The sequence below is a fragment of the Suricata suricatta genome, chromosome 10 (genome assembly GCF_006229205.1).
Source record: "Suricata suricatta isolate VVHF042 chromosome 10, meerkat_22Aug2017_6uvM2_HiC, whole genome shotgun sequence".
Lineage (NCBI taxonomy): Eukaryota > Metazoa > Chordata > Mammalia > Carnivora > Herpestidae > Suricata > Suricata suricatta.
The window spans coordinates 95,835,747-95,854,752 of record NC_043709.1 but is presented as its reverse complement, the minus strand read 5'-3'; the positions used below and the strand labels follow the sequence as shown (position 1 = coordinate 95,854,752).

General features: G+C 37.7%; 1 protein-coding gene and 1 long non-coding RNA gene across 2 annotated transcripts in view; one reads left to right on the top strand and one right to left on the bottom strand.

Moving 5' to 3' along the window:
• Window positions 1-13,082, bottom strand: part of LOC115303495 (alpha-2-macroglobulin-like) — a 45,766-nt gene extending 32,684 nt beyond the window's left edge. The window contains exons 1-11 of the mRNA XM_029953280.1: window positions 12,908-13,082; window positions 10,343-10,526; window positions 9,138-9,297; window positions 8,918-8,970; window positions 6,999-7,019; window positions 6,554-6,722; window positions 6,022-6,106; window positions 4,343-4,463; window positions 3,474-3,588; window positions 3,206-3,315; window positions 1,039-1,200 (exon numbers count right to left, since the gene is read on the bottom strand). Of these exons, the coding sequence (XP_029809140.1) occupies window positions 1,039-1,200; window positions 3,206-3,315; window positions 3,474-3,588; window positions 4,343-4,463; window positions 6,022-6,106; window positions 6,554-6,722; window positions 6,999-7,019; window positions 8,918-8,970; window positions 9,138-9,297; window positions 10,343-10,526; window positions 12,908-12,990 (1,263 nt within the window). The 5' untranslated portion in view covers window positions 12,991-13,082. The remainder of the gene's footprint in view (window positions 1-1,038; window positions 1,201-3,205; window positions 3,316-3,473; window positions 3,589-4,342; window positions 4,464-6,021; window positions 6,107-6,553; window positions 6,723-6,998; window positions 7,020-8,917; window positions 8,971-9,137; window positions 9,298-10,342; window positions 10,527-12,907) is intronic.
• Window positions 1-19,006, top strand: part of LOC115303498 — a 68,786-nt gene that overhangs the window by 25,854 nt on the left and 23,926 nt on the right. The gene's annotated exons all lie outside the window — the stretch shown is intronic.

Genomic DNA, 19,006 nt, shown 5'->3' with positions numbered 1-19,006 from the left:
TGGAAAAAACACATACCAAAAATTGCCATCTTAGTTATTTTTAAGTGAACAGATCGCCAGTGTTAAGTAGTGTGCAACAGATCTCCAGAATTTTTTCATCTTGTAAAACTAAAGCCAATAAACAATTCCTCATTTCTCCTCTGAAGCCCCTGGTAACCACTATTCTATGCTCTGTTTCTATGCCTTGACTATTTCAGGTACCTCATGTAAGTGGAATCATACAGTTTGTGTGTGTGTGTTGTTTGTTTTTGTGTGTTTGGGGGGGGGGGTAAAGGGCCATTTCACTTAGCATAATGTCTTCAGGGTTCATTCACATTGTAGCATGTGACAGATTTCCTTTCTTTTGAAAGCTGATGCTATTCCACAGTATGTATAGACCATCTTTTGTTTATCCATTCATCTGTTGGTGGATATTTAAGTTGCTTCCCCTTCTAGGCCAGTGTGAGTAGTGCTATTATAAACATGAGTGTGCAAATATCTCTTTGAGACTCTGCTTTTAATTATTTTGAATATACATCCAGAACAAGATTACTGGATCCTATGGTAGTTCTATTTTTAGTTTTTGGAGGAAATGCCATGCTGTTGTCAGCAGTGGCCACACCATTTGTGCAATTACAGTGCACAAAGAGAAGCCACGCTAATGTGTAGCCACATTATACTACATTCTTTTTGATAAATGTTTTCAAAGTTGACCTTAAAAATTGACTTGTGGGGTGCCTGGGTGGCTCAGTCGGTTAAGCGTCCAGCTTTGGCTCAGGTCATGATCTCACGGTTCGTGGGTTCAAGCCCTGCATCGGGCTCTGTGCTGACTGCTAGCTCAGAGCCTGGAGCCTGCTTTGGATTCTGTGTCTCCCTCTCTCTCTGACCCTCCTCTCTGCTTTCACTGTCTCTCTCTGTCTCTCAAAATAAATTTTAAAAAGCATTTTAAAAAATTGACTTGTAATTGACTAAACGCTACTTGGAAATTTCATCACTTCTGGGTTGCAACCTTATTTCCAAGGCTATTTCATGTCATTGGTGACTTCTCTTCCAACTTACCCTGACAGTGAGAGAGGTGCCTGTCACATGGGTGGGGTCGATAGAGAACTGTACCAGTCCATGCTCATCAGTGGTAGCATTGGAGTTATAGTTAGCTTCATCTGCTGTGATGAAGATGAGTTCGTTTGGCATGGGGACACCTTTTCCATCCACTAGTTGCACCTAAAGATTAAAATCTGTGTATCAGTTATATGGTTAATACCCAGTAGTCACCAAACATTCATTTAACACAAATATTTATTGAGTATGTCCTATATGTTGGACATGGTTCCAGGCATTGAGGCTATCGCAGTGAAGAAAACAAAGTTCCTGCCATCATAGATAGAGCTTACCATCTAGTAAAAGAGATAGATGTTAAATAAATGCATAAATGACATATACGTGTTTAGTAGTAATCAGTCCAAAGAAAAATGATAAAGCAGTGTAAAGAGATAGAGAATCATGGGTATGAAGATAGGGATGACCTGAAAAATGTATTCTCTGGGTATTTTAGAAAAGCTCTGTATTATATAGAGCCTTTGGAGAGTCACAGAACCCAAGAGTCAGATCGCAATGAAATTTTTTAACCATTTAGCCAAATTTAATTGAGCCCCAAACACACATTTTGTGACCATAAAGTGCACAGGTTAGCAATTGCCAATACATTATCCCATGTATTTTTCTAGTTGTTTTTTGCATATCTGCTTCTTAGTATAGATTTTTCAAACCTTTGGAAGGTAGACAGATAGTATGAGCACATCCTATGTGAAAAATGCAAAATTGAGGAGAATCATATAGTATTAAATAAGGGCCTAATGTCAAATTACTGCTAATATTGAATTCAGTTAGGATTGCAAAGAAATCAGTTCTTTTCCAGTAGAAACTAGTTTTTGTTGATGTACACAGTTCAAAGACTTGGATCAGTGTATGTAATTGATTAATAAGATCTGAGTTTGCCAATGAAACATTGGCTGCATGTACAAAGTCAAAGTAGGTACAGAAGTCTGATTCTCTTGAGGAGAGAGTCTTATGACTAATGGGGTAGTTATTTGGCAGGAATGAAATAAAAAAATACAATTATACTTCTGAGAAATTAAAAATAAGTAGACTATTCATTTTAGGAAACTAAAGTTTCTTAAACTGTTTGCTGTCATAATCAAAACATTCTAAAACATATTCCACCACTTCTTTTTTTTAATGTTTTTGTTTTTGTTATTTTTTTTTTACATTTATTCATTTTTGAGAGGCAGAGAGAGACAGAGCACAAGTGGGAGAGAGCCAGAGAGAGAAGGAGACACAGAATCTGAAGCAGGCTCCAGGCTCCATGCTGTCAGCACAGAACCCAACGCAGGGCTCAGACTCACAAACCGTGAGATCATGACCTGAGCTGAAGGCAGACACTTACCCAGCTGAACCACCCAGGCGCCCCTCCACCACTTCTTAATGGGGTCTAGCCCCTCTGTCTTTTATAGTCTCCACACCTGAATCCTCATAACATTGCCATTAAGAATATGATACACAGTAATTACACACTGGTGCCTACATACAACTGTCATCTCAGACTTCCAGCATCAGAAAAATCCATTTGCACTTATGTGCTTATAATAGAAAAATACCAATGCAAGATTTTTCATAGATATATGAAAAAATTTATATTTTTAGAATCTGGAAATCTTAAATTGGAGTATTTGACCCTTATGTGTACTGGTTTTTAATAAATTCTTGCTAGCATAGAGAAAATAATGTAACTATAATATCCATGAAAGAAACACTAGGTACAGGAGAATCTTTTATACTTCAAAATAAAGATTAAAGCCACCTACCCATTTGTTACCATATAAAGTTAGTGTTAGAAGGATAATGTAAGTGGCCACCAGGAATTTTGAGATTCTTGTGAGAAAATGTAAAAATCTGACACTACCTGTAAACCATGAAAAGATTGAGTGCCATCACACAATGCTGTTCAAAAAGTGGGAAAATAAACCTTCTAATTTTGGTGGTGCTTTAGAATGATTTTATAGATTTCATATACAAATTTATAGGGAAAAACATTGATTTTTTATGTGGTTTTATACCTTTGGTTATATTAATCAATAGACAGTATTAAGCAGGTCTGGTTTTAGCAGACTATGATATGTTTATTAAACGATAGTACATAATTTGATCTGTGAATTAGAAAATACTCCACCTGCCCAAAGAAAGGAATCCCTTGTCTAAAGTATGGGTCCATTTTCACAAATGAGAGTTTGGTTATGGTTCTTGTTATTTCACTGGATCCTTTTCCAGTTAATTCAACCGCTGGAGGAAAAAAAAGAAAGAAAGAGAAGAAATTCCTTTTTGGAAGGATAATCCCCCTGAACTTCTTATGTTACTACTTCCCTTTCAATTCATAATTTGGCAAAGGAAATAAATCAGTGTTCATTGCTTTTTCTCCCATACCCATGGGATACACAAACCTGTTCCTTCTTCTTGGATCTTGGCCTCCACTTCAAGTTTCATTTCATACCCTTGTCTCTTCATCTGGAAGACCTTGGTTTTTACCAGCTGAGAAAAGCAGCCTTGACTGTTTAGCTAGGAAGAGATAAACAAAAATATTAAAACATAATACTGGACAGGTCAGTTGTCAGTTGATCTGGCGGTATTTTTGTGGGGGACAATATAACCTAGGAATTTTCTCATGATAAGAACACAATAAATATTCTCTAGGGATTAATTACAATTACATTTCACAATAGTATCTGGTTGATAAGAGACATATATTTCTTAGTATCTGATATTCTCTAGAGTTAATGAGATAGACATGCCTTAAAAATTTGTGGGTCATCTTACTGTAGCAGAGACCTAGCTCTTCACCAAAGTCGGGCTCCCCTTCCATAGTACTCAACTGTTGCTGGGAAGTGGCCACCCACGTGAAGACTGTGTTCCCTACTTCCCTGGCACAGAGATGGAGCCATGTGACAAGTTCTTTCTCGTGGAAAGAAGGTAAAACCTATACCCTTCCCAGCCAAAATGATTAACAGGTATAATGTTTTTCCTTCTTGCTTCATATAGGTAGATGACCAAGTCAGCTTTGGATGCCAGGTTTGGAGATTGCTCTCAACTTCCATTATTCTGGGTGCTTAGTGAACCAAGACCACCCACAGTGACCAATTATAAGAAAGAAATCATTTTTATTGTGCTAAATCACTGATGTATAAATTACTGTGGCTAACATTGAATTCTCTTATAGATTGCTCTCTTATAGGGTTAGCACCATGTTGTAACTCACTGTTTATCAACAATGTCTCTATTATTAATTCCTTAGAAGGGACAGTTTTCCACCTACCTGTTGACTGGATTTCTCACAGACAGACTGTGACTCTCTGCTATAGCAGTTAGAAGGGTTACTGTACTTTCTGCAAATGCTCATAGTCATATGTCCTTGGACAGGCTTCCCATATGTATATCTGTCATAAGAACATTGCCAAATGAACCCAAACAGACATTGAACATCCCCATTTTCTACCTATTTATATTCCCCCTTTAGCTACAGCATACTTATTCTCTGTACTTCCCCCTAATCTCTGCAGGGCCTTCACATGTTGAGAGCAAGTAAGTTAAGTAATAACCCTTCTTTAAAAAAAATTTCTGTGCAACAATCTGAAATTTACTACAGTCTTCTTTGATCATGTCTTTTTTTCCCCTTAATTTTAATTTTAATTTCATCTTTAAAAGATACATTTCTTATTACCAAAGCTACACCTGTTCTTAAGACAGAGAGAAAAAACAAAACAAAAAAGAGAAAATGCCCTCAATTCCATCTAGGAATACAAACTATTAATATGATGGTGTCTCCTTCCATCATCCTCTTCTGATGTGTCGCCATCTTTATTTATGTGGAATTTAACTTGTTTACTTTTTACACAAATGGGGTTGGGCCATATAGGTGTTTCATTGATGGTTGATATGTTTTCAAGGGCATTTGTTTCCTTCCCTCTCTAAAATATCCTCTAATTCTGTACTTGCAAGAGTACTGGCTCACCAGATATATGGGATCAGGAACTTGGTGGCAATTACTCTGAGACAGTCCTGGGGCAGGGACCCTGTTGAATTGTGGGTATGTTACATGTGCAGTCTATGGTTTCTTTACTCTGTGTGTTCCTTCTGCTAGTGCTACCAATGGAGGGATGGGAGCTACTGAGGATGGGAGCATAAGATTCTAGAAACATAAATTTTCAAGGTTGGAAAGGACCAAACTGAGATATCATGTCCAGTCTCATCAGTAAAAATAGCAGTGCTGAGAGGAATGCGACATGCCTTTGGATAGACCAATGACTCAGCTGAGATCTTGGTAATATCCCTATCTCTACAAATTCTGAATCAAAGCTTTTTTCCCACTATGTATGCAAGGTCAGGTAAATGATCTGTTGATGATAGAATTTCCTCTACAACCTAGGAAACGGAAAGTTACTTACTACCCTTCAACACTACCCCATTTGTGTGTATGTGTGCATGCATGGGTGTGTGTGTAGCTTTATCACTTTCAGAATCAGTCCTAATAGATAGGTTTTCTAAGAACAGTTGCTTGCTCGTGATAGTTATGATAATGCTGGTAAGAACACGAAAGAACATAGGAAGGAAAGAGAAGCAGCAGGCGAGAAAGGTTCTAGAGATGGGATGATTCCATGTATTTAAAGTATTTGTGTTCCCACTGTTCCTAAAGAAATGAGTCAAAATATCTCAAATGGTGAGTCTCCTTTTTTCTTAAGTTTTATTTTGAGAGAGGGAGAAAGAGATCGAGAACACATGAGCGAGGGAGGGGCTGAGAGAGAGAGAGGCGAGAGAGAATCCTATCTGCTGTCAGCATGGCATTGGACGTGGTGCTCTAACTCAGGAACTGCGAGATCATGACCTGAGCTGAAATCAGGAGTCAGACGCTTAACTGACTGAGCCACCCAGGTTCCTGATGGTGAGTCTCCTTTAAATAATTCTCTCAAAAGATAAAAATAATAATAATAAACTCACAGGCCACATACTGACACATTCACCTCTTCTTCCAAGATAGTGATTATCTTTGGCATTGTTACTTGCACTTCAAACTTGGGAAGCACTGTTCATTGGAGATAAAGGAAGTTGGTGATTGTTTTTCAACTTTTGGGGAATTAGTATTTTCAGTTTCTCTGTTACAATTCCCTAACAGTATTTTAGTGTTCTGAAAAGTTAGCTATACTCTTCAATACAACCACCTTACTCTCAAATGGATAATCTGATTGAATGAGTATGACAGGTAACTGCAACATTAATGAATTATGGAAGACTTCTCTTAAACAAAGATATTTTACATTTTTTGAGATTAAAAATTATAACAAAAAATAGCCAAGATATGCAAAGTCCTGTTCATAGATGATTAATAGTCTCATTGGGGTTAGATAAAACTGATTCTACTCGAAGCCCAACCTCACATATAGGAAATGAAAGGACTCTAAGTCAGCTCAAATTCCAGGCCCTAGAACTTTCAATATGAAGAAAATGTTTCATGACTTTCCATTATGCATACCAAATTCTTCCACGGTGAAGGGGTGCTCGGTTCTTCCACCTGATTCCTTCTGTACCACCACCTTGTAGGAGCCCTGCATGGGCTCGGATGAGATGGGAAAGGCCAATTGCTTGAGACCACTCTCTAATTGGACTTTCTGCCATTGCATGATACGATTTCCTTTTGGGTCCTAAGGATACAGTAATTATAACTTACAAGCCTAGAGCATTAGAGACAATAAAAGAAATCTATGGAAACTCCTATGTTATTCACAAAGACAACCAATGGGGTGGTGGTGAAGGGAGAGGAGGGAAGATGAGTTAGAACCATCTAGTGCCATATAAACTCAGAGGCTTCTCCCTTAACAAAAAATTTCTGGTATTTCTGGTATATTATAAGAGGCTTTCAAATATGGATATTTTCTCTAAACTTTAATTCTGATTATGGAATGTTTCCTGTTGCTTACCTGAATGAATATTAGTGGAATCTGAAAGACAAAAGAGAAATAAAGGAATGTAGAATTATTTTCAAGTATTCTTTATTCTGATTTATAAGCAAGACATCTTTATACAGAATACCTCTGTCTATAGTAAAACAGAAAAATTCCAGGTTAGATTTTTATAAAAGTCTTAATTACTCTATCTCAAGCAATTAGTAAATAATATTAAGAACTTATTCAGCTATCAGCAAAACATAGGTATGTGGACAGCCGTTCATTAGCAATAGGATTTACTGACCTTACTTAAATGCTTACAGCATCTGGTGAGAAATACTCCTTTGTTATGAAATTTGACAATTAAGAAATAAACACTAACAAAGTTATAGGTAACTGCACTCAGATCCAAATATTGAGATAGTCAAAAAATTCTTAGTTCTAAGAATAAAGAAGAGGAATAGCTTCTCTACTATCAATATTTAGTCATTTGGGGTTTTTTTTAATGTTTGTTTTTGAGAGAGCACAAGCGGGGTGGGACAGAGAAAGGGGGACAGAGGATCCAATGTGGGCCGTGCACTGACAGCAGTAAACTTGATGCAGGGCTCAAACTCACTAACTGAGAGATCAGGACCTGAGCCTCATGACCTGATACGAAGTCAGTGAAGTAGTGAAATACCAAGAAGAAAAAATGGAGCAGAGTAAGGTGGCTGCAGTGATGGACGATGTGTTTATTTTAGATGGAGGTGTAAAAGTAGAAACTAGGAGACCAGCTTCAAGGTTACTGAAATAGTCATTTTTAGAAATGATATTGGCAATGGGGCACTTGGGTGGCTCAGTTGGTTGACCTTCCAACTTTGGCTCAGGCCATGATCTCATGGGTCATGCGTTCAAGCCCTGCATTGAGCTCTCTGCTGTCAACACAGAGCCTGCTTCAGATCCTCTGTCCCTTCTACTCTCTGCCTTTCCCTTGTCTTTCTCTTTCTCTCAAAATAAATAAATTAACAACAACCAAAAAAAAAAAAAAAAAAGAAGTGATATTGGCCAGGATGAGATTGTAAGAATTCAAGTGGTAAGAAATAGAAATAGTCTGGATATATTTCAAGCTAACATAACTTTCTGATGTAGTGGATGGGAGTATCCAAGAGAGGAAGCAGGGATTATGTGAGAATCTTTTGTGTAAGGAGTTTGAAGAAAAGAATCACCTCTGAAATAAGATATTGTGGAGTGGTGGATTTGGGAAAGAAAAACTAAGACTTTTTTGTTTGATATCAGCCTTGAGCTGAAAGAGTTGCTTCTTATAAATATCAAGAGTTAGTTTTAAGGAACAAAGGCTGACTACACTCTTCCTTTATAAGGAGGTTTTGGTAGGTATGTTTAGAAAAATTTGAATTCTTTGAGAAGTTATTTGAATTTAAGTTATTTGATGGTGTAGGTGGGTCTATTATTTAACATTTCTCTTAAAAAAATTTTTTTTTCAGATTTATTCATTTTTGAGTGACGGAGTCAGACAGAGCACAAATGGAGGAGGGTCAGAGAGAGAAGGAGACGCAGAATCTGAAGCAGGCTCCAGGCTCCATGCTGTCAGCAGAGAGCCTGCCACAGGGCTTGAACTCACAAACCATGAGATATGACCTGAGCCAACGAAGGACGCCTAACCAACTGAGCCACCCAGGCACCCCTAATCTCTCTCTCTAATTTGCCTAATTGAGAACTTTATAAAGAATAAGTTTGATTGTGTGACATCTGACTAAGTACCAGTCCCAAGATGGATAGAATTAGCTACTCTCTTGACCTGGGGTTTAAATGAGGCTCTCGCTGTTATAATGCCAGAAATCAGTGCTAGTGATACCGAATTCTTCCTCTCCCTGGCCCTCCTCCAACACCAAAAACAGGCTTCCAGATTGTTTATACAGAGAACAATGATACTATATTGATATTTGGAGACTCACCAACTCATTCAGGGGGTGAAAATTTTCATCCAAGGAGACCACACGAAACTTCACTGAAACAGAAATATTTTCCATGAGTCCCAGAAACCTTAAATCAGGCCTTTGGGCCAGTGAGACAAATTGTTAATGAACCAGGACTACAGGCCTTTGACTGGGGAATATACAGGGGAGGAAGACCTTTTCTTTTTGGAGTTGTTCTAACTCTAGGGCCTCTTTGTACCTGTCTGCTCTGGTTTGTAGATGGCTTTGTCTGTCTGGACAAAGACCAGACTCTCGTCGTTTTTAACCACCACTGTGGTCCGCCTCTTGAATTCTTGGGTTGGTCCTTTCACTTGGACAGTGAGGAACATGATCTCCTCATTAAATGGAGATCTTGGGACCTGAAATATAAGACAGACCCCAAGAACCCAGTCAGTCTCCTAAGTTTCCCCCTCCACCCCCTCTTCCTCTCCTCCTTGGAGATCTGGCCCCTTAGCTTCACTGAGCCCCTCTGAATGTCATCAGGGGAAGCTGCCATGGATAGGAATTACTTCTGTCATTTTACCAATAGGGAGACAGAACAGAAGATGGAGGAAAATATATCAGTAAAAGAGGTCATAAGTGAGACCCACATCTCCGTGTAGATCAGCCAATGCACTCCTGATTTAATTATATGATGGACTTTACCAAGTTGATGTTATGTGCTAGAAGGGTATGGTAGGAGTATATTTTTAAGCTATGGGGGGGGGGGAAACTCATATTTTATTGGCCATAGGCTATAAGCATTTTACATATGGGCAACTCTGAGGAGATTGGAAGTTCGGTTACAGTAATTCATGTAATTTTCACTCTTTAATATGGGGTGATGTGTTCCAGACAGACCACCACTGGGGGCTTACATCCTGCATTGGTCTAGTTTGCCTTAGTAATATTTTTTCCATTTTAATTTTAAGGAGAAGTAAAAATTTACCTTTGTCTAGTGCATACTGCTTTTTCCCTCTCCTGGCTAATAGAAATTTTCTTTAATCATTAAGTTGATTTTTAATAGGCTTATAAGTATTTGACTCCCATAGTTGGAAATTCACATGTTGCTTTTTTTTTTAATTTTCTTAATGTTTATTTATTTTAGAGAGACAGAGAGACAGGGCATGAGCAGGGGAGGGGCAGAGAGAGAGGGAGACATGGAATCTAAAGCTGAGCTGTCAGCACAGAGCCCTACGCAAGACTTAAATTCAAGAACTGCGAGATCATCATCTGAGCCAAAGTTGGCTTCTTAACTGACTGAGCCCTCACACATTGCTTCTTAATTCCTGTGCATAGTTACTATATTTAGGTTTCTTTCTAAAGTCTTTTCCAGGCTCTCAAAGCTTTATCTTGACTGAATTCTAGATTCCTATGACTCTAACTAGTAGAATCAAGTCTAGTAAGTCAAATAGGCATACTCACCATGAAGGAGATGCAGTGGAATAAGTCCTTCTCCACCACCAGGTCAGTGAAGAGGCTCTGGTTTCCCCTGAGGGACTCCAAGGAAGCACTTACAGTCACTGTCTCATTCAGGTAGCTCAGAAGGAAGCAGCCCTTTTCAGGGGTCTCCGTGTGGAGCAGGGAGGGGACCAGTGCCATGTACTGCCTGGGAATGGGGGAGTCCAGTTAGAGGAGAATGTAGGAGGGGAGGTACCTGTTATCACTAGCACTATTATCCATCATTGTTACTATCATTAGTTCTATACCGGGAGAAGACAGATTGATGAACATGAAATTGATCTTTGCTGTTGAATGGTATGTGTGAGCATTATTCCTGCTTCCATCATCAATGCTGTTGCAGTGAACATTTTACTTGCCTGAGCTTTAAAGAGATTAAAATTTGCTGGGACACCTCACTTTCAGGAACACAGTATGCAAACATCTGAATTCAAATAAAAAATGTGCTGATTATACTTATCATTTTGTAAATCTATTTTACACTAGAATTGTTGTAAAAAGCAAGCAAAGTCTCAGGAGACATTACAAAAACCAATCAATCTGCAGTACTTCCATTGGATGTATATATTCAACAACCGTGTGAAAATGGTGTCAAAAATACTTGCTTCCACTTTATAGATATGGAATCTGAGGCTCAAAGAGAGTCATTAGTTTAAAGGCTCAGCAACAGAAAGCATCTAACATTATCTTCCTGTTACCTAAGTCTGGCTATTTGCATTTTAAATATTTGCCTTTCAATTTTTGACTAGACAATGGTTCCACCCACAAATGGCCTTCTAGTGATTGAATTTTGGGTCGAGGTAACTCATGAGTGGAACAGAGACCTTGCCAAAACCCTCATATATAGTTTTATTGGCAATGTAGTTTTTAAACATTTTTGCTCACAGAATTTGTAAAATAAGTTTTAGACACTACACATTCCTTACATATTTTCAAGTAAACATTTTTATCACAAGCTTAAATAATAGCAAAAGATACAATTTTTGATGGCATTTTTAAAGTGAAAACTTACATTAGTCTTCTATAAGTTTTTGATGGGTTCTTAAATATAATACTGAACCAATATGACCTATTTAAAAAATATGTCACAATGTCCTTTCTGTAATGATCAGAAATTTAATGTCTTTCTTTTTCCTCCTTAAACTTGAATTACCAATGCCACTTACTACATAGAAGTTTATCCTAAGATTTTAATGCTTCAAAATCTGTTCATGGGTAACTTTTGTTTCTTTATTAACTATATATAATACATATATGTATATATATACACACACACTCATATATATAATACTATGTAAGGGTGCTTAATTTAACTTTAACTCTTTATGTGACCATAAAATTGTAAATGTTAACCATTTTTGTCTGGATTGAATTATTTTTAAAAACTCTTACTAGTATACAACTGATAAAAACAATATGAATATATTACAAGTTGTGATTCACCCATATTAGATATCAAATCAAAATATTTTTGAAGCACATAATTTAATAAGAACAATGAGCTGTTTTTGTGTATCCATGGATGGCTATTCCTTAATAGCAAGAATTGAAAGACGTTTAACATTAATTGTCTATACAAAATTAGTTTGTATAGACATGAGAGCCATGAAAAATTGTTTACATAAAAGTAAATAAAATACAGATGAAACAATTATATTATTGTTACCAGTTCTTGCAACTCCTTCTCCATTATAAACCAAAATTCACCCAGTACTTATTCTCAAGAATTGCTTCTAATCACCTATCAGCTGGTATTTTCTTTGGATCCCCCTCAACTTTGTCGAAACAAAGAATTCATCATCACATAATCTGCAAAAGAATTTTCTCCCTCATTAGGATCTTTTGCTTTCTTAACATCTATATCAATATTTCAAATCGTTCTTTTATTTGGCATCCTACAGATTTTTATGCCCCAGGACAGTGCTCCATGGTAAGATATGATTGAAGGAGAGGTTTGCCTTTTCTTCTTCTTCTTCTTCTTCTTCTTCTTCTTCTTCTTCTTCTTCTTCTTCTTCTTCTTCTTCTTCTTCTTCTTCTTCTTCTTCTTCTTCTCCTCCTTCTTCTTCTCCTTCTTCTTCTCCTTCTTCTTCTCCTTCTCCTTCTTCTTCTCCTTCTTCTCCTTCTTCTTCTCCTTCTCCTTCTTCTCCTTCTTCTTGTCTTTCTTTTATAAAGTGGAAGATGGACAAATTAAGAAAGGAGAAGCAATAAAGGATAAATAGCATGGTTTCAAGCAAATCAAGCATTGCAAGGATCTGGAAATTGATTCCTTTGAAAGTATCAATTCCCAAAGCCCCTTAGAAAGTCTTTGTATATCTATGCCTAGAAAATTTAGAAATTCAGAGAGTTGGAGAAGATTAGTAAAAAAATAAGTAAAGAATGAATAAGCCAGATTTATGAAATCTCATCATTGGAGGAGACAATGAAATAAGAAGGTGACAGTTTCATGGGAAAAAAATGAATCATATAAAAGGGAATCTGAGAGGATTCTCTTTTAAGGAAAGGATTCTTTATGTTCCATGTGAAACTCACAGTTTTCCAGAGACGGAGGCATCTGCAGGCAGGAAGATCAGAAGTAGAATAAGATTTGGATGAAGGAGTTTATTCTTCCCCATGTTGCAGGGAGAAGGGCCCCGAGGAGACCAGACTGTATTTTACCCTGCTCCCCTGCAACTGGTTTGGTCCCAGACATTCCTCAGAGCAGCTAGGCTTTATGCTGCTCCCTGTGCAAACAGGAAGTTCCACCCACACATGGTGTCTAAACAAAGTAGAGGTCTCTGAATGTTCTGTGAAAGGGTCATTGCTCTCAGGGGCCTAATTACAGTCAAGGCTAATTCCCTGTGGGCTAAATAGAATTCCTGGAGGGATAAAATCCACATTCCCCTTAGTGCTCGCTTTTTCTGGGTTTTGCTGCACAGCAGCTAATAGGCTTTTCAACCCCTTCTTTTCCTCATTCCACTTCCCCACAGCTCCTTTTGTGGCTTTCCTCACTCTCTTGCCTGAATCGTTGGCAAGGGAAGCTACAATTTCAGCAATGCTGGACCAGCTCAAAATAGCTATTTCACTTCAGGTCAGTGAGCCTGCAAGTCCTCTATGAGATCACATTTTGAAGTAGTTTTAGCATTCAGTCGCTCTCTATGGAAACAATATTGGATTGAGCTAATAGGTTTTTGACCTTATGGGTGTTACTGGATTGCAGATGAGGAGTCAGATCATGGGGGGATGATAATAGAAAACATTTTTCTGTATTAAAGTGAAAAGCTGAAAAGAGAAAGTTTTGACCTAGAGTGAAAAAAATCACAGTTGTCTTTATCATCTACTTTACAAACACATTTTGTTACTGCCTTCTCAATAACTACTCCTCAATAATCTTTAATCATATAAACTATTTCATTCATCCATCCATCCATCCATCCATCCATCCTCTATTCAACTATCCATCTATCCAAACTATCCATCCATCCATTCATCCATTCATTCAACTATCTGGTTGTTTCAGAAGTATTTATTGAGACTAGTAGTGCTCAATATCATGCAAATTATGGAGATGGAATGGTCAGATATGTATTAACAGGTATTCACTAAAAGGTCTTAATGTTCTGTGGGTGTGAATGCAGACAATAAGCAAGCAATAAAAATACAGTAGCCAAACACTATTTCTTTTTGGACCCCTATACCATGAATGTTTATTGCTTGATTTTGTCCAAAAGATTCCTTTATTTGTCCTCCTTATAAAAAATATTTTTCTTTTTTGCCCCTCAGCTTGGGTGCTTTCTATTATCCTGTCTTCGAGTTCACTGCTGTTGTTTTGTTTTGTTTTGCATCTCCTAATCTACTCCTGACTTCCTCTAATGTATTTTTATATTGGTTATTGTCTTCTTCAACTGTGATTTTTTAAAAATGTCTTCTGTCTTCTTATTTGGAAATAGCAAACTGAGTCATTCATGGAGCCAGCATTGCCAGAATCACCTTTTGAGCATATTCATATATAGAGTGTGTAACGTGCAGCACAAAGTGTTAAATACAGTGTTTAACTGAAACTGATGGCCTGGCTTAATTCACTCAGACGCCACTGCTACCAACAATTTTTGTGCATGTTTCTTTGAAGAGTGTGTACTACACTGCACACTCTGGTGAGCAGTGTGTCCACTGACACAGTGCCCCTCTGATTCTTTCCAGCATCTGGCACTGTTAGAAATATTTTTTGCACACGTGTTTTAGTGCAATGTTATTTGCATAGCAATTTGAATATAGTTGACACACACTGTTACATTTGTTTCAGGTGTACAACAGTGACAGGTTGTATATATTACACATTGTGCTCTGTCCACTGCAAGTGCAGCAACCAGCTGTCCTTATACATTGTTATATAAGAACAGTAACTGTATTACTATCCTGTGCCTTTTATTCCTGTGACTTATTCATTCCATAACCGGAAGTCTGTATCTCCCTCTACCCTTCACCCATTTGCCAACCAATGGGTGGGGGAAATATTGTTTATTTTCTGTATTTATAGGTCTAATTCTTCTTTTTGTTTTTTATTCACTTTCTTAAAGATTCCATTTATGAGTTAAGCCATATGGCATTTGTCTTTCTCAGTCTGACTTATTTCACTTAACACAATACCTTCAGGGTCCATTCATGCTGTCTCAAATGGATCTTATCCTTTTAGTGGCCAAGCATTCTTATTGAAGTTCAGGCTGCTCTGGGAGCACTTAAGAGGGACACATAATCCAGTCTTGGGCTTTGGAAAGGAATTCAATGGGAAAGCAAAATTTTAATTAAGCTCTGAAGTATGAGTAGTGTTTAGCTAGAGGGAAGAAGGAGATGGGAAAGAAATGCATCCTAAGCACATAGGGAATGATATATACAAAGGCTCAGGAGGTAAGAATAAGCATGACACATTTAGTGAAATGGAGAGTGCTTGTATTGAGAAGATGCCCATGCATTCAGAAAAGGGAAACAAGCTGGCTTCAAACCAAAAAGGAGCATGTTGGCACTGTTTCAGGGAGTGATCAGATTTTAAGTGATGTCTCCAGGTTTGCTTCTCAGAAAGGTCACTTTGAAGGATTGACGGAAAGGAGACAATCCAGGAGGCAGAGGGGCCATTTGGGAACTGATACAATTATCTAGGTGAAAGATGATGTCATTTTGAACTAGGGCATTCAGGATAAGGTTAGAAAAAGACTGACAGATTTATATCATATTTAGGAGGTAAAATCATAGCACACAGTGAATACATGAATATATGAACGTGATTGATAAAGTAGAATATGCCTTTCAATTTTCCTGGTCAGTCATTGAGTGGATTGTGTTGCCTTTAACTGATTGAATGCACAGAGGATTCATTGAGGATGTACAGAGTGGGAACAGAAGGAAGACAGGAGGGCTGAGGGCAGGGAAGAGAAAGAGTCTAGTTTTAGAAAATACTTGTGGAATATTCAAGTATTAACATTCAGAAGGCATTTAGCATTTGCATCTAGAGTTTAGAGCAAATGGTTTCATAGAAATATACGGTGAGCCTCCTATGTAATTTTGCATTTTCTAGTAGCCACATTAAGATACAAAAATAAGCAGATTACCTTTTTTGCAGGGACCTCAAGCATATTGTAGTATAGAGGTGGAATTTAAGGAAAGGTATTAAGCAGACTGTGTTGTAGCTTATGAACAAGTAATAAATTGTATCATTTATCTTGAATGTATCATAGATAAGCTGCTCTATAATGATTGCCACTTGAGATAGCTGTGAAATTAGGTGATTAACTAGTTGTTACTTAACCTTCTAATTTCTGTATAAGTCTAATTACATGAAACAGAAGTTGGTGTTTTGATTTTTTACTTTGCTTTTCTGTTTGGAGTGTCATTGTAACTACTGTATTGTAAATTATGGAAAATAATTGCATATGTTAAAAAATATGAAACTTTAAAAGTAAAAAAAAATAAAATAAAATTTCAAAGAAACCCAAAAATAAGCAGATTGAATTAATTTTGGTAATATATATTTTACTTAGTATGTCTAAAATATTCCCATTTCAACATTTAGTCAATATAAAAATCACTAAGATGCTCCACATTCTTTTTTTGTACCAAGTCTTTGAAATCTGGTGTGATATTCTACACTTACAACACATATCACTTTAGACTAATCACATTTTGAGCACTTAATAGTCCATGTGGCTTCTGGATACCATATTTGACATGGTAGACTTAGAGCAATGTTTTTCAAAAAGGAGCTTAGAGCAATGCTTTTCAAATTATGGGTCATCCACAGTAGTCATAATATTATCAGTGAGTATGACCAATGTTTAAAACAATGAAATAGAATATAGTAAAATAGGAACTAGAATGTAGTAAAAAGAATAAGTGAAACTATTAATTTCAGAAACTTCTGTTTCTCATGCAGCAGAAACTGTTAGTTGTATCCTATTACTGCTTCTCCAATTCTATTTTTAATAATAGACCTGAATTTTAGCTGAGCACAAACTGTCTAGTTAACAACTTTTATTTTCTTGCCTTCTCCCTTGAAGCTGAGTGTAGCATGTGACTAAGTTCTGGTGATTGGAGTGTTAGTGAACATGATGTGTGTAGCTTTTTGTGACTTCAAAAGAAGAGTTGGTTTTTGTGCTCCTCCTCCATTCCTTACCACTGGCTGGAATGTGGGCATGATGACTATACTCACAGCTTCTACTGTCGATTGTAAGATTGGCACCATGTGTCAAAGAAGGCAGAGCAAGAAGTAAGACACCGTCCGAGTTCCTGAATCATCCAAAGACCACTCTAAAAAACAAAACAAAGCAACAACAACAACAACAAAAAAAAACGGTCACTCTAACCTAGACTTTCATGTTCTTGAAAAATACTTTCTCTTATTTAAGTCATTGCCTTTTGAGATCTCTTTGCTAGAGCAGCAAAAGTTGTATCCTAACTAGATCAGTTTTTTAAATCACTGTCTCTGTCTTGATCAATCATCTCTATTCGTAACTGTTGAGTGTCCTCATACATTGTGAGAATGTGATTAGTGTTCCATTGTGGACTGACTGTCCAGTGAAAATATACAAAATTTGTTATTTCAAGCTAATGTTAATCAGAACACCACCCGTTTACTGAGATCTGGCCTACTTACACAGATTAGAGATTTAGTAGCATATTGGGAAAGCTGATGCCATGGAAATGGATGTTAATACCCAGATAGGGTATGCTGAAGAAAAGAGTCCAGGACAGAGCCCCATGGGACACCAGTGTGTAGTTGATGGGCAGGGGCACCCAATGGAACAAGAAGAGCTAGACAGAGAAACACAGGAGAGTGTGGGACCTCTGAGGACAATTTTTTAACAAGTTGGCTTCATGCCCAGCATGGAGCCAAACTTGGGGCTTGGACTCACAACCCTGAGATCAAGACCTGAACTGAGACCGAGTCAGATACCACTCAGGCATTCCACTGAGGACCTCTAACTAGTTAGAGTTATGGAGGCTTGATGCCAAGCCATCTGTTAATAGCATACAGAATTAGAAAAAAAAATCTAAGCAGGTTCCAGACTTTATAATGTGTTGATTCAAAATACAACAGAACTTAAATTATTAGTTTAAAAAATTTTAATGTTTATTCATTAAATTTTTTAATGTTTATTTTTTAGTTTTGAGACAGAGAGAGACAGAGCATGAGTGGGGGAGGGGCAGAGAGAGAGACACACAGGATCTGAAGCAGAGCCTGACACGGGACTCAAACTCGCCAACCACAAGATCATGATCTGAGCCAAAGCCAGACACTCAACTGACTGAGTCATCCAGGCACCCCTACGTTTATTCATTTTTGAAAGACAGAAACAGAACATGAGCAGGGGAGGGGCAGAGAGAGAGGGAGAGCTTGTTATTTTTAAGGAACTAGAAATAATTTGGACACCTGGGTGACTCAATCGGCTAAGCCTCCTACTCTTGATTTTGGCTCAGGTCATGATCTCACAACTCATGAGATTGGGCCCACATTGGACTCTGCACTGACAGCACAGAGCCTGCTTTGGATTCTCCCTCTCCCTCTCTCTCTGCCCCTCACCTGCTCATGCTATCTTTCTCAAAATAAATAAACCTAAAAAAAAAGAAATTAGAAAAAAACTAAACACTTACTTGTCAGATAATTACATAAAGTAGCGGGGATCAATAACATTAAGAGCATTATAAATTACAAATATGATCTGTAAAGATTGTTATTATTAAATCCCTGGCTATCCATGTCAAATGCCACAGTGAACTCAAATAATAGATTACGTGATCATTTTTTCTCGATTCAGGGACAAGGAGGACACTGGGACCCAGTAGTTTCAGGGTCTGGGTTGGTCAGAAGCCTGATTACACCTCGTGGGGTGAGAGAAAACAAGGAACCAGTTTCACAGAGCTTGTCTGAAAGGAAGGGCGTGAGAGGAAAGTCATTGGCAGACATGTTGGGTGAGAGGGAGTTTCTTTAAGAGCAAAGAGTCTTGTACTAGCTTAAATGAGGATGCATGAGATGGACGTGAGTGGATGGAGGAATTATCCTCAGGAGAATTGGCAAGTTTTATTTAAAATGCTCCCTTCACCCAAGATGGAGCTTTCTTTTCTTAGGAAGAGGAAAAATGAGCTGGAGGGGAAAGAGTGACT